This window comes from Herpailurus yagouaroundi, unplaced genomic scaffold (genome assembly GCF_014898765.1).
Source record: "Herpailurus yagouaroundi ecotype Mexico unplaced genomic scaffold, PumYag 28, whole genome shotgun sequence".
NCBI classification, from domain to species: Eukaryota; Metazoa; Chordata; class Mammalia; order Carnivora; family Felidae; genus Herpailurus; species Herpailurus yagouaroundi.
Window position 1 is genome coordinate 155429864 of NW_024412376.1, and position 27903 is coordinate 155457766.

The window sequence follows — 27903 nt, forward strand, 5'->3', positions numbered from 1 at the left end:
CCATACGGTGTCCGTTTCGGTGACTATCGCTGCACCCGCATACCTGTGTCCGTCTCGCAAAAAGCTGCTGCCATCAGTGAACCAAGTAGCCTCGGCATCGGGGAGGGGCCGGTCGGTCAGGTCCGTCCGGAATCCATGTACTTGTTCCAGGATTCCCGCACAGTCACGTAGTGGAGCACCTAGGTCAGGGTCGGGCAGCAGGGTTGCAGGATTGTGGGCTGCACTGGGGTGGAACCGCACCCGTGGAGGGTTGAGTAGGAGGCTCTGGTAATGAGTCACACGTGTGTTGCTCATCCATATATCAGGAGGCTGTTTCAGGACCCCTTCAAAGGCGTGTGGGGTCGTGATCCAGATCTCCTGTCCTAGGGTCACTTTGTCTGGCATCTGATAACCGCCGCTGTCCGCCCTCTAGGATATGTCCCAGGTAACTTACCCTCTCCCTGCATATCTGAGCCTTCTTCGCGGATGCCCGGTACCCTAAGGCCCCCAGGGTAGCCAGCAGGTCCTGGGTCCCTCGCTCACAGTCTTTGGCCTTGTTGGCAGCAATCAGGATGTCATCTACGTACTGTAGGAGGGTGAGGCCAGGGTGCTCCCTTCTGTACTCACCCAGGTCCTCGTGTAGTGCCTCATCGAAGATGGTGGGTGAATTTTTGAACCCCTGAGGCAGCCGTGTCCAGGTGAGTTGCCCACTGTAGCCCTCCTCCGGATCATGCCACTCGAAGGCGAACAAGGGTTGGCTCTGGGGTGCCAGCGGCAGACTGAAGAAGGCGTCCTTTAAATCTAGTACAGTATACCAGACCCTGGAGGGCGCCAAGGAGCTCAAGAGAGTATATGGGTTGGGAACAGTTGGGTGTATGCCCGCGACCCTCTTATTTACTTCCCGGAGGTCTTGTACCGGTCGGTAGTCATTTGTTTGAGGCTTTTTGACTGGCAGTAGGGGGGTGTTCCAGGGAGACTGGCAAGGAACTAGTACCCCTAGGCTTCGTAGTCTCCGGATGTGTGGCTGGATCCCCTTCCGGGCCTCCTGAGACATGAGGTATTGTTTGATCCTCACCAGACTCTCTCCTGGCTTGAGCTTTACCAGGACCGGGGTCCTGTGAGCGGCTAGTCCTATCTCCCCCCCCCCCCCCATCTCTGCCCAAACCGAGGGGAATTCTTGTAGCCATCTGTCTATATTATCCTCTCTCGGGAGCGCCTCCTGGTGGAGGCGGTATTCATCCTCCAGTTTCATGGTCAGGACCTGGATGGGGTAGCCCGTGGCCCTTGCCATCGGTGACCTGAGGCCCCCTTGTCTGAAAGTTATCTGAGCTCCAATCTTGGTCAGTAAATCCCGTCCTAACAGCGGGTAGGGGCATTCTGGTATTACCATAAAGGAGTGGGATACCCGGCCCGTCCCCAAATCTACTGTTCTTCGGGTAGTCCATGAATACTGGCTCATACCAGTTGCCCCTTGAAACCCAGGACTTCTTGCTGGCTAGTTTTCCTTGTGGGGTGCGGAGGACTGAATGTTGTGCTCCGGTGTCGACAAGGAAGTCAACAGGGGTCCCCTCCACTTTAAGAGTTACCCTGGGTTCGGGGAGAGGGTCCGAACCCTGACTCCCCTAATCACTTAGTTCATCTAGCTCTAGGACTTTTACTCCATCAGTCTTGCTTCCCTTCCCGCCGGCCCTTTTTGGACAATCTCGGGCCCAATGCCCTATCTCCTTGCAGTATGCGCACTGATCCTTCTGCGGCCTCTGCTTCCTCCGGTTGGTGGTTCCTTTACCTTTTCTTGCGTCGTCTGCCAGCTGCCGGAGACGGCGGTCTTGTTCCTCGGGGAAGTCAGCAGTGGTAGCTAGTAGTATTCCGGCCAGGTCTCGAGTCTGCTTACTGCTGGCAGCCGCCATGGCGCGAGCCTGCTTGTCCTCAGGAGGCTCCCGGTTATTATATACCTTTTCGGCTACCACCAGTAAGTCCTGCAGACTTTTTTTCTCCTAGTCTATCTATTTTCTGTAATTTTCTCCTAATGTCTATGGCCGATTGGTTTACAAAGGCCATGATAACAGCTGCCTTGCTTTCCAGAGCCTCTGGATCCATGGGGGTATAGGTACGGAATGCCTCCATGATCCGTTCTAAAAAGGCAGCCGGAGATTCATCTTTTCCCTGTTGTACATTTCCTACCTTGGCCAAATTGGTTGGCTTTCTAGCAGCCATTCGGAGAACCCCCCATTAGGGTCTGGCGGTAGACCCGGAGCCTCTCCTTACCTTCTGCCATGTTGAAATCCCACTGGGGCCGAGTTAAGGGGAAGGAGGCATCTATCTGAGCCCGGTTGGTGGTGGGATTCCCGTCTGCGCCAGGAACTAGTTTTCGGGCCTCATTGAGGATTCTTTCTCTTTCTTCAGTTGTGAACAGGACCTGCAAAAGCGCTGGCAATTGTCCCATGTGGGCTGATGGGTAAAAAGAACAGAGTCTAATAAATCAATAAGCCCTGCCGGTTTCTCGGAAAACTTAGGATTCTGAGCTTTCCAATTGTACAGGTCACTAGTGGCGAAAGGCCAATAGTGATGGGGCTGATTTCCCTCCGCGTCTGGGGGTCCGGTGGCTCGCAGGGGCAGAAGAGTGGAGTTGGCGGCGGAGGCGGATTGCCCCCTCTGAGCCCTTTGTCTGGTAAAGGGCGGGCTTCCCCCTGGAGCGTTTCCGCCTCCCGCTCGGAACAGTGTCTGCCTCCCCCGGGGGGGGGGGGGGGAGATGGTGTTCTTCCAGCATCCTAGAGGGGTTATACGGGGGAGGAAAAATTAATTCTTCTTCAGTACCCCCTTGTAGGACAGGTAGAGGGGTGCTGAAGGCTGGGTAAGACTTTTCTTCTTCTTTGTCCCCTGCAAAGCAAGAATGGGTTTTGGCTCCAGAGGCAGCGGGGCTAGGAAGGGCTTAAGCCAAGAGGGTGGGTAGGGAGTAGTCTGAGTCTATCCCATAACATCCGTCCAGTAAGTCCTCAGAACAAAACAGAGAAACACAGAAACAGACAAACAGAGGGCCCTTAGAAAGTCTTCCAACTCCATGGAAGCAAAACTGAAAGCTAGCTTAGACCTTTGAGGGGATTCCACGTCCCTCCAAAACAGATGAGGGGATGCCATGTCCCTCCAGAAGGGAGAATCGGAACGTCTTCCGAAACTCCCGGCCCGTGGTCCTCCAGTGTGTCCACTTAGACCGCGTCGGGCACTACCAGAATTCCAGAAATGAGCTCACACAGAAAAGACAGAACAAACAGACACTAACCGTGGCCAGTCAGGCTCTCCGGGTCGGGAGGTGTGGTCAAGGTGAAGGACACAGAACAAGATGGAGTCGGCCGGCGTAGGCCCACCCTTTCAATTTTTAGTCTATTACTGAATGTCAACTTTATGCCACATGAGATTGGCAACAGCAACTATCAATAGTTTTGGGTAGTCAAATTCGACAGACGTGGCACAAACGTTTTTTTTATTTGGTCACAGAAGTCTGGAGGGGGGTTCAGGAGTTTGCATTGTTAACCAACAGGAGTTCTGAAAACCTCAGCTGGAGAGCAGCGGAAGGGCCAGAGGACATGGGAATGGAAACGTCAGTTTCCTTCCCTATACCCTGTAAGTGGGGTTCACTTCTGTGGTTTCCCCACAATGAAAATGAAGAAGAGTGTCTCTGAAGCTTGTGTAGAGCTCTCTCTGCATACAAAGGGCTTTTATTATATGCTTGTTATCCCTTGATGGTAGTAACCCTTCGTGGTAGTCAAAGGATGTACTATTCTAATGATTTCTCTCATGAGAAAACTGGATGTCAGGACTGGGGCTGGAGTTCAGGTCTTTGAAATACAACCGTTCATCATCATAATCTTGAAATAGCAGATGCTTTTCTGGTAACAAATCCATATGAAAGGCTGATTAATAAATGACACATTATAATAATAAAATATAATATATAATAATATAATATGGCACATTAATAACCAACATTACTTATTCTTATTGTAATGGTAAGCATGCTTTGGACCTGTGTAACACGTTTGCCTTGTATTTCAGCCTCAGATGATGGACCTTTGTCAACTTTTGGGTTTTTAGGGATTAAGGAATTATTTTTAGAAAAATTATTTTAGAAAAATACAGGAAACAAACGATTCCTAGCAAGCTCTTGCCATGCTGAATGGAAGTGTGGTTAAGTAAGTAGAACTCTATTGAAGACCTGGGTTCAAATTCTTATTCTTCTGGGCAAGTGCTTGAGGTTCTCATGGCTTGGTTTTCTAATTTGTCATGGGATTGTTGTACAAAGCAAAATGAAATAGTACATGCACATCGTGGCATATAGAGAGGACACCAAATAAATAATGTTAACCTCCTCATCCAGTCTTCCAGCAATTCTGTTCCCGGTAATGAAGCTTCTCTTAATAAACTGCATTGTGGACTGTATCCTGTTGATGAGGTTTTTTGGGGTGACAGTGGGGTTTGTGGGGTCTAGAGCCAATGACCAAGAAATAATTCTTGAAGACATCTTTGGTGCAAAAAGGTGATTTTATTAAAGCATGGGGACAGGACCTGTGGGCAGGAAGAGCTGCCCTGGGACCATGAGGAGAGATTGGTTATATACTATGGAGTTGGGGGAGGTAAAGTCCAGGGGAAGTTTCCTGTGAGATTTTCATATGCTAAAAAAGACTCCCAGGATAGTGGCCTAGCTATTGTCAGGCTAAGGTTGTTTTAGCATTAAGCAAATAATTAGCATTAACACAGTGGGGAGTTCCTGGAGAAAAGTTTTACTCTGCAGGCCTCATGTATTTGTCAACTGGCTGCAGGTTAATAAGGAAATTTAGTTCTATTTGCCATTTCCTTCTGCCTTTGTTTCGCAAATCACTATGCGGGGGTGATGGAGACTTAGGTCCTGCAGGACTATGACCTCTATCAGTTAACCATTTGTTTTTCTCTTTTCCTTTGTTCTTGGGTAGCCAGGAGTGCCCGAGGAAGATCACACATCCCATCTAGGAGTGGGGAGGCTGTGTGAGTGGCCTGTCAGCTTGCCCCTTATGTTCCTTCATCACTGTTCCCCAAATGAAAGTATTTCTGTGTGCCTTATCTGGCAAAGTATATTGAGCAAATATCTGTGAGTCTTTTGTGTACAACACACTGTGTATGGGTGGAGGGTGACACAAAGATGTACAACGTGGGATCCTGCTGTCAAGAAGGTTACAATAGTGTTAGGGCACTAGTTCTCAACAAAGGGTGATTTTGCCCTTTTAAGGCCCCCACCTTGGCCCCTCCAGCCAACTTAGTAGTCTTTAAAGTTTTAGCAAGCACCTTTAGCCTGAGTGACTGGTTAACTAAACTTTTCTCTGTATATCTACAGATCATGCATTGTTTCCTAGGAAGAACCAAAACCTCTCGCACAACCTTTCTCCTGGGGCGCCAACAAATACCAACCTCCAAGAGATAACAGAGATAATGTCTGCACACAATCAAGAAGTGTTACAGACCACTGCGCTCCCCTTTTACTGAGTAACTGCCCTAAAGTTCCTCAAAAGTCTTTGCGCCAGACAAAAACCCTGGAGTTGGTTTTTGGACAGGAGTCTACCTTCTCCCCAGGTGGCCAGCCTCCCGAATAAAACTCATATTCTTTTCCAATCAAAACTCTCTCTTTTCCAGTGAAGGGCAGCCGAACTTGGGTTTTTCTGAAACACTCTCAGGGGACACGTGGCAAGATTTGGAGATACTTTTTATTGTGATGACTGGAGGGGTGGGGAGGCCTCTACTGGCATCTAGGAGGTAGAGGCCAGAGATGTTGTAAACATCCTGCAATGCACAGTACAGCCCTCCCCTTTGCCCCCACAAAACTGATAGTGCTGAGATTGAGAAGCTCTGTATTAGGGGCACATTCCATGGACAGAAGTCACTAATTTACAAGAAAGAAAATGCTAGGCTCTGTCAGTGGGGATAGTTGGTACCATTTGGTGGCGCTTAATTGTGGACCTTCAACATGCTCGTCAAATGGGGGCTTACATAGAGTTACAGAGGTCCAAGGACAGTATTTTAGGACTTCACATCTTCAGCTGTGTCTCTACCAGACCAAAGGCCTGTTGTGTCAAATGTACTCATATTTTTTTGAACTGTTGTAATAAGTTTTTTTGGGTTTGTTTTAAAAGCATTAATTTGTGAAGTGTTCGACATTTAAAATATAGTATACTATAATTTTTGTATCGTTTTGGCAATTTTTAATTTTCAAATACGGCCCCAAATAGATATTTAAATATCCCCACCTCCAAAATGGAAGAGCACTGAAATTCACAATCTCTAAGAAGTCCAGCGAATTGTAACAAAAGTAGCGGCAAAAACATTAATAATGCTCAGTCGGCATTTATTGAGCTCCTACTACTAGCCACGCACTGCTCTCAGAACTCTAGTATTATCCTTTAAAATCCTTTCCAAAACGCTAGGAGGACAGACTATTAGTATTCCCATTTTACCGAGAGGAGACTGAGGCACAGAGCGGATAAGCAAGTTGCTTAGCGCTACAAAGCTATTAAATGGGGGGCCAGGCATCGGGCTTCAGAGCCTTCACTCTTATTTAAAGTTAAAACATATACGTGGTTTATCCTGTCTCCCCCACAGAACTCAGCATCGTGAGGGCGGGCGCCACCCACACGCGCGCACACCTGTTCTCCACCCTTGCGCCCTGCACGTCCCGGGGGGCCCAGCACCTACAGGCCGGCGGGCGGCGGGGCGCGGTTTGCGCACCCTCAGGCTGTCAGGTGCGCGGCTGCGCGCTAGGGGGCAGCAGCGGGCGCGGCTCGGGCTCGGCGGCCGCACGGTCCCTCTTGGCCCGGTGGGTGGGCTGGCCGGGGCGGGGCCGGGCGAGCCGGGGCGCCGCGTTCGGGCTCCGGGCATTCGGAGCTTCGGAAGCCGAGCGGGAGGCGGAGCGCGATGGCGGCGGTCGCTGGAGAGGCGCGCCGGGTGCTGGTGTACGGAGGGAGGGGCGCGCTCGGCTCCCGATGCGTGCAGGCGTTCCGGGCCCGCAACTGGGTAATTCGGCCGGGTCTCCGCGGGGCTTTGCGGCACCTTCGGGTTGGGTGGCGGGCGGGTACGCTGGTGACTGGGGAGCGGAGGGGCTTACCGGTGCGACCCTGGAGGGCAGTCTGGTTAAAGCCCGGGGCCCGTGTACAGGGCCAGACGTGAGTGCTTGCACGTGCGTGCACAGGTCTATTGCTCTGTTCCTGGCTACGAGTGCGTGCCTACGCCGCATCCTAGGTGCGGGGCCTTTGCTCTGCAAGGAGGTGGGGGATGGGGCTGCCCGCTCCGCCAGGCCCAGAAAGTCTGGAATGGCTTCGGAGAGAATTCCAGAGGGGAATAAAGAGGAGCGGGCTTGAGGGTATCTGGAGAGACAATGAGAAGGAAGGCTCTGGAATTAGACTGCGTGGCGCGGGTTACTAGTCGTTAACTGATTGATTAAAGCCCGCGAACCTCAGTTTCCCCGTCTTTAAAATGGGGATCATACTAGTATTTACCCCTTAGGGGCTTGTGCGAATTGAATGAGATCATTGGTGTGCTTGTAAAGTATCTGACTTGTGGTAAAAGCTGTTTAAATGTTAACTATTAGTATTGCTATAATTACCCCGGTTCCTTCAGCCAGCCTTGCACCCGATTGTTGGAAGGCTGAGCCCCACCAATGCTGGTGGCTTCTTTGTTTTGGAAAGACTATTTGAACTACTTTGCATAATCGGGTATTGCTTCTTGTAGGGGGCTAGTAGGAGCGGAGCTGACGTATGGCCAGGGACCCTGACCCCAGCAGCTCTGGAGGGCTCAGTGCTTTTCTGGTGGGGACTCCGCCCTCTGTCTCCTCCCTGCAGCTGTCACTTGCACAAAATGTGCTGGAGCTCTGGGGAGTTTTGCCTCGGGGTTTTAGTTTGTAGCAGCAGCCTGGGCCAGGGTAGCCCCGGGACCAGGAAGAAAGGGTTCCAGGATTTTCTTTTGGCTCAGCCTCTAGTATAGGACTTTTTATGGATTCTAAGCACACCACCGTCTTTTTACTCAACTTGGAAGACTATTTGAGGCATCTTCCAGGGTCTGTGGAGGTGGATGGTGGTGACAGTGTTATTAGGAGTGTTGGCTAGGCACTGTGTTCTCACATACTCTTACTAATTTCATTTACTCTTCCCCAAACTTGAATTTAGTGAATCCTGTTGGTATCCATGTGTTACAGATGTGAGAGCTGTGCCTTTCCCCGGTGGGAGCACTTCCCCCTATTGGGGCCACTTTGGTTTATTTCTGACTTGGCAGAATCTGACAAGCTGATTTACCTTGGACTCTGTCTCCCCCGTCCCCACCCCTACATTTCTAGGAACTCTGGGAGGGACTGGGATACAACCTTTTCTTTGTGTCTGTATCCCCCCGTGGCTGGTGACATAGAAGTAGTGAGTGTTCTTAAATGGATGCTGTGTTCTTCATAGCTTGTGGTAGAGATAGATATCTCTGGGTCCTGTGAACCTCAGGGCCCTGGAACTTTCTGAGTAGGAACTGTGTGTCACCTGTGCCAGGAGCTGTAGCATGCTCCATTTCAGTGAATTTTCACATTAATCCTGTTAATTGTTAACCTCTATGAGAAAGCCACTGTCTTGCAGGGCCAGGATTCAAACTTTGGTCTGATTCCCAAACCCAAAGCCATCCCTCTGTGCTCTAGGGCAGGGGTCTGAAAACTTTAGTCCTCCTGGGAAGACTAGGCCTGTTGTCTGTTTTTGTACAACCCAAGAACTAAGAATGGTTTCACATTTTTAAATGGTTGGGGAAAAAAATAAAAAAAAAATAGAATTTTGTACCATGTGAAACTTACATGAAATTCACATTTCTGGGGTTTTAGTGCCTGAAGTTTTATTGGATGTAGGCACACTCCTTCATTTATATTGTCTGGGGTGCTCTGCCATCACAACAGCAGATTTGAGTAGATGCAACACAGACCATATGGCCAGCCTAAAGTATTTACTTTCTGGCCCTTTACAAACAAAGCCATTTTGCTTTTTTGCTCTGGTCAAGGGTTCTTTGGAAGTGCAGGGTTTGCCTTAAGAGGTGAGAGTGGAGGAGGAAGGTGAGGTGTTTGGGGGCAGATGGGCTAGGCTGGGGCTCAGTAAGGAGTGGACTGGCTGAAGCCAAATGTGTGTAAGGAGTATGAGAGGTCAGTAGTGAGATTCTTTCTCTGGTGTTGTTGTTTTAAAATATATTGTCAAATTGGTTTCCATACAATACCCAGTGCTCATCCCAACAAGTGCCCTCCTCAGTGCACATCACCCACTTTCCCCTCTCCTCCACCCCCCATCAGCCTTCAGTTTGTTCTCTATCTCTGGTGGGTTTTCATTTAAGCCTCTCATCTGTCTACACTGCCCCCATTTCTGAGTGTGGATCTTTCTGGAAAAACAACTAATTGTCTCTTGACCAAAGCTGTTTTCTCTTTCACTCCAGTGGGTTGCCAGCATCGACGTGGTGGAGAATGAAGAGGCTAGTGCTAGTGTCGTGGTTAGAATGACGGACTCATTTACGGAGCAGGCCGACCAGGTAATTCCAGAAAAAGACCCACCGAGCATTGTGGTAGGGAAACCCTGGGGAGCGGTTTCCTCTGGTAATGCATTCTTTTTTTTTTTTTTTTTCTCCAGTTAGTGCTTTCTGTTTATGAAAGCCATTTGTGCTCATTGGGGGAAATTTGGAAAAAGTGAAAAAAATATAAAGAGGATAAATTACTCATAATCCATTTCTTTAGCTCACTGTTCACATTTTGGCCCATTTTCTTGTCTTTCCTATGCATCCTATATGTTTTTAGTTTTGTAAGTTGAGATAATCTTGTATTTTATATTTTATGGTCAGCTTTTTTTTAACTTAATACTTAATTTAAATACTTCTCAGATCACTTGAAAAAACTCCTCTGTCGGCATGTAATTTTTAATTTCTTTAGTTTCTTCTTCCTGCACGTTGAAATGGCTTGCAGTTTTTCTTTTTTACCATTATCAGGAGTCCTGTGCTGAACATCTTTGTCTCTATCTCTGATTATTTAGGATGCATTCTAAAAAGTGGAGCTCCCTAGTTCAAAGCATGAACCCTAACAAAACAGGGTAATTTTAATTATACAATGATATGCTTGTTGTAAAACACGTCCAATAAATACATAAACTGTGAAATACCCCTGTTTCTCCCTGTGATAGTGTCACTGCCCAGAAGGACAGTGACAGTTTGATGGCCACGTTGGTATAAATATCAGAGATGCTCTTACATGGGCCGACCTTTCTGGAAGAGCCGTTCCCTTAAGCTGCACGGGGGACTGTGCTCTCTGTGGTTCTCATGTCAGTGCTGCAGCCCATGTTCCCAAGGAAATCTCCGCATTATTCTTTGTGTGATGTGACGTACTTTTACAGGCAAGCACTCAGTGAGGCAGGCGGGCAGGTGGGGGTAGACCTATTTTATAGCTTAGGAGATGAGACACTAAGTGACATGGCCAAAAGGTAGCTCGTGGTGGAGTAGAGAGCATGGGATTTCCTAATAAGAGACTTAACTAACAACTTCAGTAAGCTCAGAGTCTGCTTTTTGTTTAGTTACATTCTCCCTAGTAATCTGAACACTACTGGGGGTCTGATGTTTAATGGTACTAGCTATGTTTTAAAATTTTTCTAAAGTTTATTTATTTATTTTGAGAGAGAGAGAGCGAGCCAGAGCGAGAGCGAGCATGTGAGCAGTGGAGAGGCAGAGAGAGGGGGAGAGAGAGAATCCCAAGCAGGCTTCACGCTGTCAGCACGGAGCCCGATGTGGGGCTCAGACCCACGAACTGTGAGATCATGACCTGAGCTGAGACCAAGAGTTGGATGCTTAACCAACTGAGCTACCCAGGTGTCCCAAGAATATTTTAAATTTTAAAGGTGATACATATATGATGTAGAAAATACAATTAAGCAAAAAGAACGGGGAAGTCATTTTTAGTCCCATTAGGCAGTTAATGTTTTGTAGTATTTCCTTCCAGTCCATTTCTCCAAACATATGTGTGTATAAGTCCAAAAATAAAAAAAAGAAAGAAAAAAGCCCATACTGAGGATACTCTCCTGCTCACTTACTCTTTCTTTTCTTTTTTTTTTTTTTTGAACGTTTATTTATTTTTGGGACAGAGAGAGACAGAGCATGAACGGGGGAGGGGCAGAGAGAGAGGGAGACACAGAATCGGAAACAGGCTCCAGGCTCTGAGCCATCAGCCCAGAGCCTGACGCGGGGCTCGAACTCACGGACCGCGAGATCGTGACCTGGCTGAAGTCGGACGCTTAACCGACTGCGCCACCCAGGCGCCCCATCACTTACTCTTTCTAAAGCATCGGTTTCACAGAGGTTAGAATATAAAAAGCCAGCTGACTTTCCAGAATATAGATTTTTGTTGTTTTTACTTAATCTGATCCTAATGTTTCCTGTACTTAATGATTACTTATTGGCCTTAATGGGCTTAATAATAAAACCCAACAAGGCATAGTTTTGTGTCAGGCATCATCCTGAGTGCTTTATTCACATCAACTTGCTTCACTTCTGTAACACTCGCAAAACGTTTCTGACTGATCTCCCTTTTAGAAATGGGGAGTTTGTGGGGTACTTGGGTGGCGGCTCTTCTGGCTGTGGTTCTTTGTGATCAGTGTCTGTCACTGGCTCTTCTGCTCCAGATAAACAGCATGACCTCCAGTGTTTGTTTTTAAGGCTTCAGAAGAGGAAATTTAATCCTAACCCATGTAAAATTGACCCCCTAGGCATGAGATTCACTAGAGATAGGAGATGAAGACATGAGAAAGGCATTAAGTCTATGGAAAACCATTGGGCAGAGAGCGAAATTTAAGGGGAAGGAATTAAAGGCATAGATGTTGTAAAAGTCAAACAGGTGCCTCGTTTCTCCGGCTCCATGTTTCCCTGAAAAGATGAGCATGTACAAGGTTGTGTGTACATATGGACATTGGGAAATCGCCAACTCTGGCAGCTGGGATCTGGGCTCTTGGTAACAGGACTTGGTTTAAGAATTCAGAAGTTCAGGAATTTCTTAAAAGGAAAGATGTAGGTATGGGGTGTAGGGAGATGAAAGATTGGTTTCCATTGCCAAAGCGTTCTCTTTGAAGGAGTGATGTGAGGCTTCAGAAGTTGCTGGGGAAAGAGGTAGGGGACTAACTGTTACCATGGGCAAAGATACATGGTTTTGGGTTAAGTCGTCTCAGCCATTCTGGAGAAATGTGAAAGCGGTCGATGGCCAGACTTGCCTGTCTTGCCAGATTTTTGTTTTAATAAATTGTAACAAAATGACATGTATGTATTTTCAACATTTTAAAAATTTCAAACAGAAGTAAAGAGAGAAATGATCACCCATGTACCTGGGATTTACTAACATTTTGCCATTGACTATATTTTTTTTTACATGAAGTATAGTTGACTATTTTTTGTTGCTCTTTTTAAAAATATTTTCTGTTGGCGCTTATGGTTTGGAGTTGGAGTTAAAGGGATGTTTGTAATGAGGGTAGAAAAGAATAGATTATCTCAGATTGAGATTCTGTGATGTGTGAAGAAAGTCTGGAAAGAAATAGACCGGAAGGTTAGCTGTGGGCATTGAAGCTCTCGGTGATTTTTTAAAAACCTTTTCCTGCTTTTCTTTATTCATTGCTCTCTTCCAGGAGTGCTAATGTCTTAACCATCCCAAAAGAAGACTCTAGATTGCTTTCTTTTTTTTTTTTTTTCAACATTTATTTATTTTTGAGACAGAGAGAGACAGAGCATGAACGGGGGAGGGGCAGAGAGAGAGGGAGACACAGAATCGGAAACAGGCTCCAGGCTCCGAGCCATCAGCCCAGAGCCTGACGCGGGGCTCGAACTCACGGACAGCAAGATCGTGACCTGGCTGAAGTCGGACGCTTAACCGACTGCGCCACCCAGGCGCCCCTAGATTGCTTTCTAAAAATCACATTGAAATGTAGTTGGGTTTCACTGCCTAAGATGCTTACTGTAGATTGGTCCTTCCTCTAATCTTCAAAGGGTTAATTGCCAGGTACTGGTAACTGACTTCAAAACGAGTGAAAAATAAACTGAGGCATCTGTAAGGACATTAGTCTGGGTTTACCTGACTGCTTATTGCACCTTTTTTGTCCCTTTTGTTTAAGGTGACAGCTGAGGTCGGAAAGCTCTTGGGTGAAGAGAAGGTGGACGCAATCCTTTGTGTGGCTGGAGGATGGGCCGGAGGCAATGCCAAATCCAAGTGTGAGTCCTTTTCTCAGTGAATCATTCATTCTGCTCTGCATTTTGTCCAGCTGGCAAAGACAGGTTTTTCTGTATTTCTCCCAGAACCTTTGGTAGGTGTGTGCAGTAGGGATTAACATCCCATTTGACGGATGAAGAAAACACTTCCCATAACGGGGGTTACGGGAGAGGGACGTTAAGTTTGAAGTTTGAAGTAGAAGCAGAATGGAATAAGTATTGTTTCCATCCCAGTCTTTCAGGGCCTATTACTGGGTGGGAACTGGGGGATGTGTATGAAATAGATCATTCTGAAAGTCGGAAGGACTCAAGGAGCACCTGGGTGGCTCAGTCTGTCAAGCATCTGTCTTTTGATTTCAGCTCAGGTCACCATCTCATGGTTTGTGAGGCGGAGCCCCTCTTGGGGCTCTGGGCTGACAGCACGGAGCCTGCTTGGGATTCTTTCTCACTCTCTCTCTCCTCAAACCCGCATGTGCACCTATTCTCTTTCTCTTTCTCAAATAAATTTCCAAAAAAAAGGACTAAAAATTGAGCATTTATTAAAGCTGAGTATGTTTTTCAATATTTATTATGAAAATTTTCTAACATACAGAAAAATTGGAAGAACAGTTCATTGAACACCCTGTGCCCTCTAAATTCAGATATTAACATTTGCCATATGTGTGCTTTCTTGTTTTCTTGTGCATATGTATTCTGCGTGTGTATTTTTTTGTTAACTATCTGAAAGTAAGAATTTCAACACACTTCTGCATGTATCTTCAGGGAGTAAACTCATTCTCCTACGTTATCTTAATACTGTGACCATACCTAAGAAAATTAATAATAATTCCATAAGATTAATAAAACTCAGCCTGTATTCAAATTCTCCAGTTTATTCCAACTCTTTTATCGTTTTTTTCCCGCCTAAATGTATTTTCCAGTCAGGGTTTGTGCATTGCATTTTGTTGTTATTTTTAGTCTCTTAATCTAGAATTACTTTTTTCTTTTGTGATAGACTTGGTGGTAGACAGGGCACTTTTCCCAGAGAAAGTTCCACAGACCGAATTTGTCCAGCCATTTCTGTAAGGTGTCATTTACCTGTTCCTCTGTCCATGGTATTTCTTGTGAACTAGAATTTAGGTCTAGAGACTTAATTAGATTCAAGTTGAATGTTTTGGAAGCGAGAGTTCCTCTTGAGTGATATGTGCTTCCTGTGACATCATGTGGGGACACTTACCCTGTCAGATCACTGTACCGATCCATAGTGATGCCAAACGGTGCTTGATTAGGGTGGTAGCGGCAGACTTCCATCGTAAAGGTACGTTTTTCTGTTTGCGATTAGTAAGTGATCCGTGGGATGCTACTTCGGCATCATGTGAGTATCCTATTTTTAAGCACCTTGAGGGTCTCAAATTCCCCAAACCTATTGGTTTTAAGCCTCCGTTGATAATCTCTGCCTGAGTCAGCAGTTTTTAAATTTTGTTATTCCTTCTATGTTTATCATTCAAAGCTCTTTTTTTTAATTTTTAAAATATTTATTTATTTTTGAGAGAGAGACAGCGTGAGTAGGGGAGAGGCAGAGAGAGAGAGAGAGACATAGAATCTGAAGCAGGCTCCAGGCCCTGAGCTGTCAGTGTCGAGCCCGACGCGGGGTTTGAACCCACAAAGTCAAAGCTCTTTAAAAAGGAATTGATATTCTGTGAAATCAGTTAAATATAAAATTGGTATTTTGTGGGGTGATCAGGTTGGCTGAACACCCTGATGGCCTTCTGTGTGTTTCGGGAACAAGAATTGATAAATGTGGATCCATACTTTTGTTTTTGTCTAGTTCTTTGTAGCCGGGAAATGTAATACCTTGGTTATCACTTACTGAAGACCCCTCCTCTGGTATCAGGAGGGATTGCTTTCTGGATTCTGGGTGTCTTGCCTAGCTGGTGATGTGATCACGTTACCACTTATTCCCCACCATGTCTTGGGCAAGGTCAGAGGATTAAAATAAGCATGAAATGATTGTCTGAGCAGCTTTCTTCTAAAGAGTCTTTAAAGCTGGCATTCAACTTTCAGCCATAAAAAAATGTGCTCTATAAGAACCCTCTTTATGTCCATGCAGTATAAGTGCCTCAGATTGATCACAGGTAAAACTTGACTTAGACGTGTAGGTTCTTATTACAAATCTACTGTCCTTCATAAGGTAGAACAATTTCTGAGTTAAAGCCAGTTCAGCCTATTTGTTAACAGTGCTCATTTATTGGCTGAAATTTTAACCACCTTACAGGTGAGGAAACTTGAGACTCAGGTAGTCACATGGCCTGGATCCAAACCCAGGTCTCTCTGACCACGGCCCTGTGCTGTTTTGTACTGGACCTTGTAGTCAGGGACTGAGAGAGCAGGAGTGGCTGTCAACGCCTCCTCATGGGACGCCGTGAGTGGAGCTTACCTTTCAGTCTCTTGCCTGTGAATGCTCAGCTCACATGTTGTTTTCTCATTCAGCTCTCTTTAAAAACTGTGACCTGATGTGGAAGCAGAGCGTGTGGACGTCGATCATCTCCAGCCACCTGGCCACCAGGCACCTCAAAGAAGGAGGCCTCCTCACCTTGGCTGGTGCCAAGGCCGCCCTGGACGGGACTCCCGGTAGGCCTTCGTTTCCCAGTGTGTGAAATGGGAGCGCTTGCCCTTGCCCCCTGGGCTGCTGGATGCTTCCTTAGGTGAGGGACCTGGGAGCCCTTTAGCCTCCAGGAGGCTTTACAGCTGGGTGGAGTGTGCTTCCTGGCTTTTTTTAGGGGTAGGACTCTTGACCCCTTCTGTTTGCATTGTCTTCATGTGCATGGTGGGTGCAGAGTCCTGTAATCTGGGACTCCCACCACTCCATTCATCTGGGATCCACCCAGGGCATGAATGGTGAGGAGGTGGATACTAATCAGTTAATAAATAAGTTGTATCTTCATCACCCTGTGTTCGTGTGTCCCTGAGAAGCAGCTCAGCCCCTGGAAATGGTGGGGCTTTCGGTAAGAGAGCTGACTGTGGATTCTTCACTTTAGTTGAGTGGCTTTGAACAGATTATTTGAGGTCTTTGACCAAATTCTGCTCTAGTTTCTTTAATCGTAAATGGCAGTAACACCTCCCTGAAGCGTAACTGTGAGGCATGAGAGGCGTCGATATATATACAATGCCCACCACTTGCCGAGTCTTCTCATAGTTGCTCTTTCCTTTCACATATATTCTCATTTAATCCTGCGGTGGACTGTTACTACCTTTTTCATTTACAGGGAAGCGAACTAGAACTTAGGTTTAGGACCTTGTCATTATGTAATAAGTAAGCTGTAATTACACTTTGAACTAAAACCCTGATTGTTTCTGAATTGTGTGCTTCTTATGCTGCATCAGAACAGAACCGTGATTTCCTTTGCATTTTTATTCCGTGTATTTCCTGGGAGACTGTCATGAAAACGGACCATGGTTTGCAGGGCTTAAACACAGAAATTTATTTTCTCACAGTTCCTGGAGGCTGGAAAGTCTGAGATCAAGGTGTGGGAAGGTTTGGTTTCTTCTGGAGCCTTTCTCCTTGGCTTGCAGATGGCCGTCTTCCCCTGTGTCCTCACATGGATGTCCCTCTGCATGTGTCTGTGTCCTCATGTCCTTGTCTTGTAAGGAGACCAGTCAGATTGCATTAGGGCCCGCTCTAAAGACCTCATTTTAACTTAATTACCTCTTTAAAGACCCTGTCTCCAAATACAATCACCTTCTGAGATACTGAAGTTTAGGATGTCAACACATGAATTTGGGAGTGGGAGGGGGGATACGATTCAACCCGTAGCACTCCCTTTGGAATGAGGCTAACGAAATTTAAGTGGGGTTGGGGACAGCACAGGGAGGTGGAAAGTGTCTACGTCGACCACCTAAGTAAACTCTTCTTTACAAAAAGGAGGGGATGGGGTGCCTGGGTGGCTCAGCTGGTTAAGCAACTGACTTTGCCTCGAATCTTGATCTCATGGTCATGAGTTCAAGCCCCACATGGGTTTTCTGCTGCCCGCGCAGAGCCTGCTTTGGATCCTCTGTCTCCCTCTTTTTCTGCCCCTCCCCCACTCACACGCACCCTCTCTCTCTCTAAAAAATAAATAAACGTTAAAAACAAAGGAGGGGAATTTTTTGGGGGTCTCTTTAGTAAGCGGTAGAGATCTGGAGCACCTTTTCAATTTTAATGTAAGTCACTGAACTATGAGTCCTCTTAATAAATTAACAATTTCCTGCCACTCACGTTCTCATTAGATTTCTCAGAGCATGTGATCTTATAGGCCCATGGCTATTCCAATAATTAAAGCTGTGTAAATGTTCGATGTTGGTTTGGTTGAGATCTGGTTTTTATCAAAGGTGACATAGGGCAGAGCCAGTAGAAAGTGAATAGAAAAATGAGTAATGGCTTGACATTTAAAAAAGAAAACCTTACAACTAAAAGACTAATTTTTCTAAAGGATGAAATAGTCTTTTTCTTTGTTTTGGTCTTTAAATATCTTTTTTATTTATAGTTTTGGATACTGGTTAAGATTGCAGGTTCTGGGGGCACCTGGGTGACTTGGTTGAGGGTCCGACTCTTGATTTCATCTGAGGTCATAATCTCATGGTTCGTGAAATTGAGCCCCACATTGGGCTCTGTGCTGGCAGCACGAAGCTTGCTTCGGATTCTTTCTCTCCCTTTCTCTCTGCTTCTCCCACGCTCATGCTTGCTGTCTCTCTCTCAAAATAAATAAACTTATATATAAAAAAAAGGGAGGTTCTAGAACTACCCAGGTTGGTTTTCTGTTGTGGTTTTGCCACTTACTGTGTAATATTTGGCAAATTACTTAACCTCTCTGAGCCTCAGTTTTGCCATCTGTAAAATGGGGATAAATAATACTACCTCCTCTATATGGTGGTTGTGACTTGCAAATCTCTTAATGGCTTAGAAAGATTATAGAGTCAGTAGTAAATGTGAACTTTTGTTATTTATTCCAGACTTTAAAAAACCCAACTATTTCTGCTTTAGATGTTAATAAGCTTGTTCATCTTTAAGTTCTTAGTTAGATGTTGTTAAATTTATTTGAGTTATGAAATGTTTTAACTTCGATTCCGATCCCGGAGTCATCTAGGGAAATCTATGTATATAGTCCAGAAACAAATGACAGACGGGCTTAGTGGTCCTTCATCACAAGAAGGGTTGTTCAAAACTGGAAAGTGTTCACTTGGAAAGGTACTCAGAAAACCCCACACTCCTGTGTTCAGGCTTGTTATTTATAGACTGTCTCCTGTCTCTTGGACTATAAACTATCAGAATTGATGGCAATCACTTGTTGACCACTTAGGGATCTGTGCTGTGTTTGGGAATCAGTCCTTAGGGACTACATTGATCATTTTATATTGAGAGGAAAAGTATTTATCTTTTTAATGAATGCTTTTTTTTTTTTTTGCATCTTGCAAATGACCCTCTTACCAACATCATGTAGAATCCCGCGGATGCCGGTAGCTTGTTGCTGGTTGCTTGTTTCTTTCTGCATCATATTGTTTGAATAGAATGAAGAGGGGCCCCTGGGCGTCTGCTGGGGACTGGGGCTGGATGAATAAGATTTGTACATTGATTTATTTCAGTCGTGCAGAGGTAAATCTTTATATCACTGTTGGCCTCCTGCCCCTGATTAAACAGAGAAGCCAGAGATGGTGAAACCTTCTTGTGCTTCTAAATAACTGTTTGAGACCTTGACCCTCTTTTGCAATTCAGGGTGGCTGTTGAAGAGGTTAGTGATTGGTTCCTCGGCTGGGCTGTGATCCCCACCTCCCCCTGGACCTTTGAGGCCTCCTCATCTGTTACACTTTGAACAGCATGTGCGCTGGGTTTTTTTTTTTTTTTAAGGAGGCTGCTGATCTTTGAAAGAAACAGTGGTTTTCAGGAGGAGGAGAGGTGTCTGCAACAACTAACCATGCTTCTTTGTTGTTGGTTAGTGAGAATCCACAGCTCGGTGCTGTGGGGGACATAGAAACTGGTCCTAGTAAAAGACATGCCTTGCTTCTTCATTCAGTCAGCAAACAGTGATTGGCCAGCGGGAGGAAAGGAAAATTAATAGGTAGCATGTATACTCACGTGGAAATTGCTCAATCGCTATACTTTAAACAGCGGGTGGGACTCCAGGGCATATTACTTCTGTTAATTTGATGGGAAACATTTAGGGAGCACCTACCCTGTGCTGAGCCCGCAATTAAGTACTTTATCCCCATTTTACAGATGGGGTAACCCAAGCTTAGAAAGGTTTTGAGAACTTGCCTGGGATTTCTGTAGTGGTAAGTGGAAGAACTGGGATTTGAACTTGGGCAGCGTGCATTCCGGATGAGTGCTCCATCTCGCCCACAAGTTACCGACCTGAGGGTTTAGACGCAGCTCTTGCCTGGCCTCTAGCCTCGGTGCAAGTCTGCGTGTGAGCCTGGGCACGTTACTCACCCTGACGGTGCCTCCCCGTTGGCTCAGCAGTAAAATAAGATGAACCTCATGGTTTTTACGGTAAATCCCAACTGCCAGGTGAATAGTAGGTGCCCTTGAATACTATGTCCCTTTCACTTTCTCTCCACAGGTGTCCATCCTTCTCTCTTCCCATCCTGCCGTGGGGTTCTCTGGACACACTAGTGGTGGCCACCGGTCACTGAACTGTTTTCTTCCCCCTCCCCAGGGATGATTGGCTACGGCATGGCCAAGGGTGCTGTTCATCAGCTCTGCCAGAGCCTCGCCGGAAAGAACAGCGGCATGCCCTCCGGCTCTGCGGCCATCGCCGTGCTCCCGTAAGTGGTCGGGGCTCCCCGCTCACTCCCCGCCTCTGCCTCGCTGCCAGGACTTAACATTTGAGTAGCTCTTCACCGGGGACTTGTGTGTCCTGTCACCTTGGCTTCTCACATTCGCCAGAGGCCCTAAAGATACTTCTTCAGATGTTGGAGCGTCCCAGGCTGTCCAGAGTGGTTGGCTGGTGGGACGGGTCTGTCTGTCTGTCTTCCTCTTCCTTGTTTTCTTTCCTTCCCTCCATCTGTCCCTCTGTCCCTCCTTATTAAAAGTAGTCTATGCATTTCTTTTTAATATTTGTATTCTTTCAAGTCATTGTAAGGCCAGTGGAAGAGAGATTGTACTTTAGTCTTTGCATGTGTGTATTTGTGTGTGTGTGTGTATGGTGGGGGGGAGGTGGGGACAGTGGTGTCTGAGGGAGAATATGGGAAACTGGGACACGTTCCTATTTGTGACCTGGAAGAAGGTCCCTGTCACTGGCCCCAGGCAAGGCAGATGCTTTGGAGGTGGGGTTCCTTCCTGCTGGAAGGATCCCAGCACCAACTGGCTTGTCTCTTGCCTGTAGTTCTAAAAGGGACGTCGGGACCTGCTAGGGCACAGGGCTTTCCAGCTCCCTTTTGTTTGTGAGCTTCTGTGATTCCGTGACCTGCTCCCCCAGCTATTTTGAATGATTTCTGAGGCCTGAATGTTCTTGGGAGAGTCCTACATATCTGAGTTCTGTAGCCTCTTGCTGAAAATCATAAGGTTTCATAGGAAACAGTCCCAGAACGAAGGATGAGGCTGTCTTTTTCCCCTATTTAAAGAAATATTATTATTACACTTTAAAAATCGAGAGAAATGAGTCTGCTACATTTTAGGGAGTGAAGAAGATACAAATTGCAAAGCAGTTTACTTTAATAAAGACTATGTTTAAGAAAAGGCAAAACTGTATTTTTAAAAAGGCTCTTTTGTTTTGTTCCTGTCTTCCTGAAGGGTGAGTCACAGAGCACTTCACTGAATTATGCTCGGACGTGATCTCTGTATATGTGGAGGGCTTCCTGGCCTCTGTCTGTCCTCCTGTGATCTCCCCATGTAAATGCGGCCACCCTTGGTGCCAAAGGCTCACATTGCATTTTCTTGGCTAAGGAGGACTGGGCAGCTATAATTCTTACAGAAGGGAGGCACACACAACAGGCTTGTCTCTGTGCACTGCAGGGTTACCCTGGATACCCCGATGAACAGGAAATCAATGCCCGAGGCTGATTTCAGTTCCTGGACGCCCTTGGAGTTCCTGGTTGAGTGAGTATTGACATACTGTCGGTAACAGGCAGCTTCCAGCCCCATCTCTCTGCCTTTTACAGACTAGGCTGTGTTCTCTTAGCTCCCCAGTGCAGGTGGCTTTGGGAGGTTCCCAGGCCTCTGGAGGGTATGTGACACATCAGAGTTAGTCTCAGGAGGGGTTGACAGTGCTGACATGAATCTTGAGCTGGCCAGCCTGAGGATGGCCTGACTGCTCTAGGCCTCAGTTTCCCCTTCTGAATAATGGAATCCATAATTACCAGGAGGATTAAATGTGGTAGCGCTTGGCACGATGTCTGACCTGTAGTAAGTGCTCGGTAAACCTCTGTTCCTGGTAACATTGTCTCTGCTAACGAGGAGCAGCAGTGTGGGAGTCAGATGGTGATCTAGGGAACATCTGGGCTCCTGTGTCTGAGTTAGTGCTGAGCCACAGACCCACAGAGAGTGTCCTTTGTTCCTGAATCACATTCACCCATTTGTGGATATGGGTGGCATTTGAAGATCATGGAGAAGGAGTTAGCTTTCTCACTCTTTTGTGTTTGTCTGGATCTCAGTTCCCCACACCCTCCATGTGGTAAGTACGTATTCCCCAAGCACCCACTGTGGGCCAGGTGCTGGGCTAGGCCCCGGGACAGGGAGATGAAGAAGATGTCCTTGCCCTCCCCACGCGGGAGACAGCCTTACCCCAAAGAGCTGGTGTGTCTGCTGCTTCGACAGCTGTGTACAAGATGTTTGCAAAGTTTGGGATGTGCTTCTGGCCTGCTATTACATCTCATTTTAATTAAGTTGAGAGGCATTTGGGACTTTTATGTTTGGAACCAGTATTTATGGAGCACTTGTTATGTGCCATCATGCACCATTTTTTAACTGTTATCTTTTTTTTTTAAGTTTACTTATTTTTGAGAGAGAGTGGGGGAGGTGCAGAGAGAGAGAGAGAGAGAGAGAGGGAGACAGAGAATGAGAATCCCAAGAGGGAGAGAGAGAGAGAATCCCAATCAGGCTCTGCACTCCCCGACACAGGGCTTGAATTCAACGAACTGTGAGATCATGACCTGAGCCTAAATCAAGAGTCAGATGCTTAACCAGCTGAGCCACCCAGGTGCCCCTAACTATAATCTTATTTAATGTTCATAGCAAGTCACTGAGGGAAGGCCTGTCATCTGTGTTTAAGATTTGGGGACTTGAGGCATGGGGGGCAAGGGGGATGAATAACATGCCCTAGATCACATAGCAGAGCCAGGATTTGACCCAGGCAGTATGACCGCAGGGCCTGTGGTCTTAACTAGGCCCACAGTTACTTCTGCCTACCAAGTTTTGAATTGTGTTTTGCATTTGAGCTTCTTTGTAAAAGCCAGTATTTCCAGTAGCGTCTATGACCTGGATTCTAGATGGATCCATCGGGGGTCACGTTTCTGAATTAGTGCCAAGTAGTGGAGTCCCAGCCACCCTCTGTTCCAGAAATCATGGCACCTTTGTGGGATTTGAAAACTCACATGAAGTTTGGCATGAAATGTACTTTGAATGTCTGGAGTGTGTTAGCCTTTGCTCTCCGTGGTTATGATGGTGTTTCCCTTGTCTACTGCAGACCGCTAATGAAGACGAACTAAGACAGTTTAAAACATGCATGAGTAACGCATGCTCCCCTTCACATCCAGCCATCTGACCGGTCTCCCTCAGAGCCATCCCTAAGCCCCGCCCCGCCCCAGAGATGGGTCACAACGTGGATGGGACTTTGGGGGAGTTTTAGCAGTGCTTTGCTGTTGGGTCTATGGAATGACTGCCTTTGGCTTGTTCAGCCCTTGGAGTGGGATCTTGAATGGCTTGACAGTTAAACATCGGCTCTGGTCTAGCAGGCTGCTGGTCACTACCAAAGTATATCCCAGAAACTCCTGAGTGCTTCCTAGTGGAAGAAGGTCCGGAGTCCTAGCTGGTGGGTTGCCCAAGGGGACCAAGTACTCAAATGTAAATGTTTTGTGTGAAAATTGTCAGCTACTTGTGGGGCACCTGGGTGGCTCAGTCAGTTAAGCGTCCGACTTCGGCTCAGGTCATGGTCTTGGGGTGTGTGAGTTTGAGCCCCACGTTGAGCTCTGTGCTGATGGCTGGGAGCCTGGGGCCTGCTTCGGATTCGGTGTCTCCCTCTCCCCCCTCCCCCCACCCCTGCTCACACTCGTGTCTTTCTCTCTCTTTCTCTCTCTCAAAAATAATAAACATTAAAAAAATTACCAGGTACTTGTTGCATCTTGTGAATTTGCTGTGCCCTTTTTTAATTCCTGTCTTCTTAGAGGAGGCCTTCCCAACTCTCCCAGGCAGGGTTCCTTCCCTGCATGCAGCGTAATTAATTCCCCCATTCCTGCACTTCACATATTTTATTGTAATAGTCTTTTTTTTTTTTTTTTTTTGTTTTGTTATCTTTTCCCATTGCAGTGGTGTTCTATGAATGGTTGCTTAAAAAAAAAGTGAATGAATTTCTTTTAAATTTCTGGAAAGGTAACATGGGAAAGTATAAAGAATTGTGCACATTCGGGCCTCCTGGGTGACTCAGTTGAGCGTCCGACTCTTGATTTCGGCTCAGGTCATGATCCTGGTGTTGTGAGATCAAACCCTGAGTCAGGCTTTGTGTTGAGTGTGGAGCCTTCTTGAGATTCTCTCCCTCCCTCTGCTACTCCTCTGCTTGTTTGTGTACGCACTTGCTCAAATAAAAATATTGTGTATGTACGTGTCTTTCTCTTAGAAGTAACTAATTTCAGTCTTTTTAAAATCGCTTAAAATCATATTACTGTGTTGTAAAGGATTCTAACAACGAAGCAAAATGCAAAAACCAAAGTTAAAGTCTCACCGAATGCTGCCACTTGGACATTAGAAGGAGCACTGCGGGCACTGGGGACCTGGCTATGTGTCCCTGTGGCTTTTTCACAGTTGCTGCTACTGTCCTCTTCCTCCAAGCCACTGCTGTGAATATAAGCATGTGTTGTCGAGAGTTTTGCTTTGAAAATGTAAAGCTTATCTTCTTTGTTCTAGAACCTTCCACGACTGGATCATAGAGAAAAACCGACCGAACTCGGGGAGCCTCATCCAGGTGGTAACCACGGAGGGAAAGACGGAGCTCACCCTGGCATATTTTTAAGCTTTGTCTCCTTGCCTGCCGGAGACCTGCCAGAAAAGTTGTTTCTCTCAGTGTGTCCGTGTAGGTCCTTTGTTTTCTGTCATCTGGTTTGTGGTATGAGATACTGAGTCCTGTTGTCCTCTCTCCTAATGTGCGTTGTTCTCCCAGGACAGTGTAAAATGTTCATGTGAAATAAGAAGGTATGAGGGTGGAGGCCTGTGATAGCACAGACAGTCTGTTAGCTGCGCAAGTTTAGGAGGTATCCAGCAGAGCCTCTGGGTCTGCGTCCTTCTGAATTGCATTTGAGACTTGGATTCTGTCCTGAACAGGGTCTGTCGACCTGACTAGTTCAGAGATGTGTTGATACTGGGGACGTTTGGGGGGCCTTAGTTTTGAATGTTCTGTTTATATCACACACATCGTGTTTGTAGCCGCCAAATTGAACTGCCTTAAAACTCCTTTTGTGGGGCGCCTGGGTGGCGCAGTCGGTTAAGCGTCCGACTTCAGCCAGGTCACGATCTCGCGATCCGGGAGGTCAAGCCCCGCGTCGGGCTCTGGGCTGATGGCTCAGAGCCTGGAGCCTGTTTCTGATTCTGTGTCTCCCTCTCTCTCTGCTCCTCCCCCGTTCATGCTCTGTCTCTCTCTGTCGCAAAAATAAACGTTGAAAAAAACAAAAACAAAAACAAAAAAAACTCCTTTTGTGGTGTAAGCAAAATCCCGTGGACTCTGTTAAGATACCTTGTCCTGTGAGGTTGCCAAGTGTACTTCCGAGCTACTCATTATTTGGAGTTTATCTTCCTAATAAATGCACTTCATTTATGATGTTGTCTTCTGTAATCAACTGTGGCTTAAAATACAGTCATTGATGGATGTAGTCATGGGAAGGGGGCGGGCTCTGTCTGAGATCAGCTTTTTCACCACAAAAACACGGGCACCGTTCCTGCTTGGGCAGATCAGAATCCGGGGGCGCCAGGATGGCCCTGTGTATTTAGAACAGTGCTCCACGAAGCCGATAGTGGCTGTACCAATGGAGAATGAGTGATCTGATCCATCCTGGCCATTGTGCAGATGCGGAAACATCCAGGGAAAGAACTTACTCCCCTCATTGCCAGTAAGGGGCATAACAAAGCCCAGAAGCCCAGTCACCAGTGGCTGCTGTTTTTAAAGGACTTTACTATGTGTTTTCTTTTTTGATTTTTTTTTTTTTAATATTTATTTTGAGAGAGAGCGAGAGAGAGCACCAGCAGAGGAAGGGCACAGAGAGAGAGAGAGGGAGTGGATCCTGGCACAGGGGTTAATCCTGCAGACTGAGCTCATGACCTGAGCCAAAATCAAGAGTTGGACATTTAACCCAGGCACCCCTCCTTTTTGATTCTTTACAACAATTTTTATTGAGGTAGAATTCAAATTAAAAAATTAAACATTTTAAAAGGAAAAACTCAGTAGCATTTAGTGTTTTCCCAGTATTATTTAACCTGCACTTCACTCTATTTCCAAAATCTGTTCATCATCCAAAATTAAACCCCATGCCCACTAAACAGTTACTCCTTGGGGCACCTGGTCGGCTCAGTCGGTTGAGCGTCCCAACTTCGGCTCATGTCACGAGCTCATGGTTTGTGGGTTTGAGCCCTGTGTGCTGACAGCTCAGAGCCTGGAGCTGCTTCGGATCCTGTGTCTCCTTCTCTCTCTGCCCTTCCACCTCTCGTTCTGTCTCTCACTCTCAAAAATAAACAAACAAAAAAACCCAGTCACTCCCCATTTCCTGTGCCACCAGGCCCCGGCAACTGCTAATCTGCTTTTGATCTCTGTGAACTCCATGCAATTCCGTATTCTGGATATTTCATGTGAGTGGAATCATACCATATGCAGCCTTTTGCACGTGTCCAGGTTCATGTTGTAGCAGGTATCCGCGCTTCATTCCTTTTTGGGGCTGGATGGTATTTTCATTGTTGGTGTATACAATTTACCTGTCTGTGCGTGGATATTAGGATTGTGTCCACTTTTGCCTGATGTAAATTGGGCTGTGAGCATTTATGTGGTACCCGTTTTCAGTTCTTTTGGATAGAGTGGAGTTGCTTGGTTATTTGGTAATTGTATATATATATATATATATTTTTTTTAAAAAACCATTCTTTTTTTTTTTTCAACGTTTTTATTTTTATTTTTGGGACAGAGAGAGACAGAGCATGAACAGGGGAGGGGCAGACAGAGGGAGACACAGAATCGGAAACAGGCTCCAGGCTCCGAGCCGTCAGCCCAGAGCCTGACGCGGGGCTCGAACTCACGGACCGCGAGATCGTGACCTGGCTGAAGCCGGACGCTTAACCGACTGCGCCACCCAGGCGCCCCGGTAATTGTATATTTAACTATTTGAGGAGTCTTTTCTCGTTATTGACACTATACTTTGTAGGGGTCAAGGACAGGCCACTCCAAGTTGGACCACGTTGGCATGAAGAGTGTTTTGAGCTGAAGGCAATCTAGACCCAGTGGGCTCAAGAGAAACTCTTGTCCCTCCCTTAACTAATAGCAGATTCTAACCTGGGGGTCTTTCCCAGAATAAGAGTAATTAGCAGAGGTAAATTTTATCTGAGTAACCCATCTGTATGATAGGGCAAACATCTAATTACCAAACATCTGCCTTTTTTTTTAATTTTATTTTTTTAATTTATATCCAAATTAGTTAGCATATACTGCAACAATGATTTCAGGAGTAGATTCCTTAGTGCCCCTTACCCATTTAGCCCATTCCCCCTCCCACAATCCCTCCAGTAACCCTCTGTTTGTTCTCCATATTTAAGAGTCTCTTCTGTTTTGTCCCCTTCCCTGTTTTTATATTATTTTTGTTTCCCTTCCCTTATGTTCATCTGTTTTGTCTCTTAAAGTCCTCATCTGAGCAAAGCCATATGATTTCTGTCTTTCTCTGACTAATTTCACTTAGCATAATAACCTCCAGTTCCAGCCACGTAGTTGCAAATGGCAAGATTTCATACTTTTTGATTGCTGAGTAATACTCCATCATACATACATAACATACATATATATATACGTACATATGTGTGTATATATATATGTGTATATATATATATATATGCGCACCCACACCACATCTTCTTTATCCATTCATCCATTGAGGGACATTTGGGCTCTTTCCATCCTTTGGCTATTGTTGACAGTGCTGCTATAAACACGGGGGTGCATGTGCCCCTTCAAAACGGCGCACCTGTAGCCCTTGGATGAATACCTAGTAGGGCAATTGCTGGGTTGTAGGGTAGTTCCATTAATTTTTTAATGAATCTCCATACTGTTTTCCAGAGTGGCTGCAACAGTTTGCATTCCCACCAATGCAATGTGGAGTTTCCATTCTCCACATCCTTGCCAACATTTGTTGCCTGAGTTGTAAATGTTAGCCGTTCTGACCGGTGTGAGGTGGTATCTCATTGTGGTTTTGATTTGTATTTCCCTGATGAGGAGTGGTGTTGAACATCTTTTCATGTGCCTGTTGGCCATCTGGATGTCTTCTTTG

The 27903-nt window shown here is 46.2% G+C and overlaps 1 protein-coding gene across 1 annotated transcript; it reads left to right on the plus strand.

Moving 5' to 3' along the window:
• Positions 1-6864: 6864 nt before the first annotated feature.
• On the plus strand, positions 6865-24808 carry QDPR (quinoid dihydropteridine reductase). Its single transcript, XM_040487399.1, has 7 exons — positions 6865-7011; positions 9439-9531; positions 13134-13230; positions 15697-15837; positions 19896-20004; positions 21194-21277; positions 24296-24808. Exons 1-7 carry the CDS (start codon positions 6913-6915, stop codon positions 24399-24401), a joined length of 729 nt encoding a protein of 242 aa, XP_040343333.1. The 5' UTR covers positions 6865-6912; the 3' UTR covers positions 24402-24808.
• Positions 24809-27903: the final 3095 nt, after the last annotated feature.

Coding starts and splice junctions, on each gene's coding strand:
- QDPR (XM_040487399.1), top strand. CDS start 6,913: ATGGCGGCGGTCGCTGGAGAGGCGCGCCGGGTGCTGGTGTACGGAGGG. Junction 7,012..9,438: donor CGTTCCGGGCCCGCAACTGG/GTAATTCGGCCG, acceptor CTTTCACTCCAG/TGGGTTGCCAGCATCGACGT. Junction 9,532..13,133: donor TTACGGAGCAGGCCGACCAG/GTAATTCCAGAA, acceptor CTTTTGTTTAAG/GTGACAGCTGAGGTCGGAAA.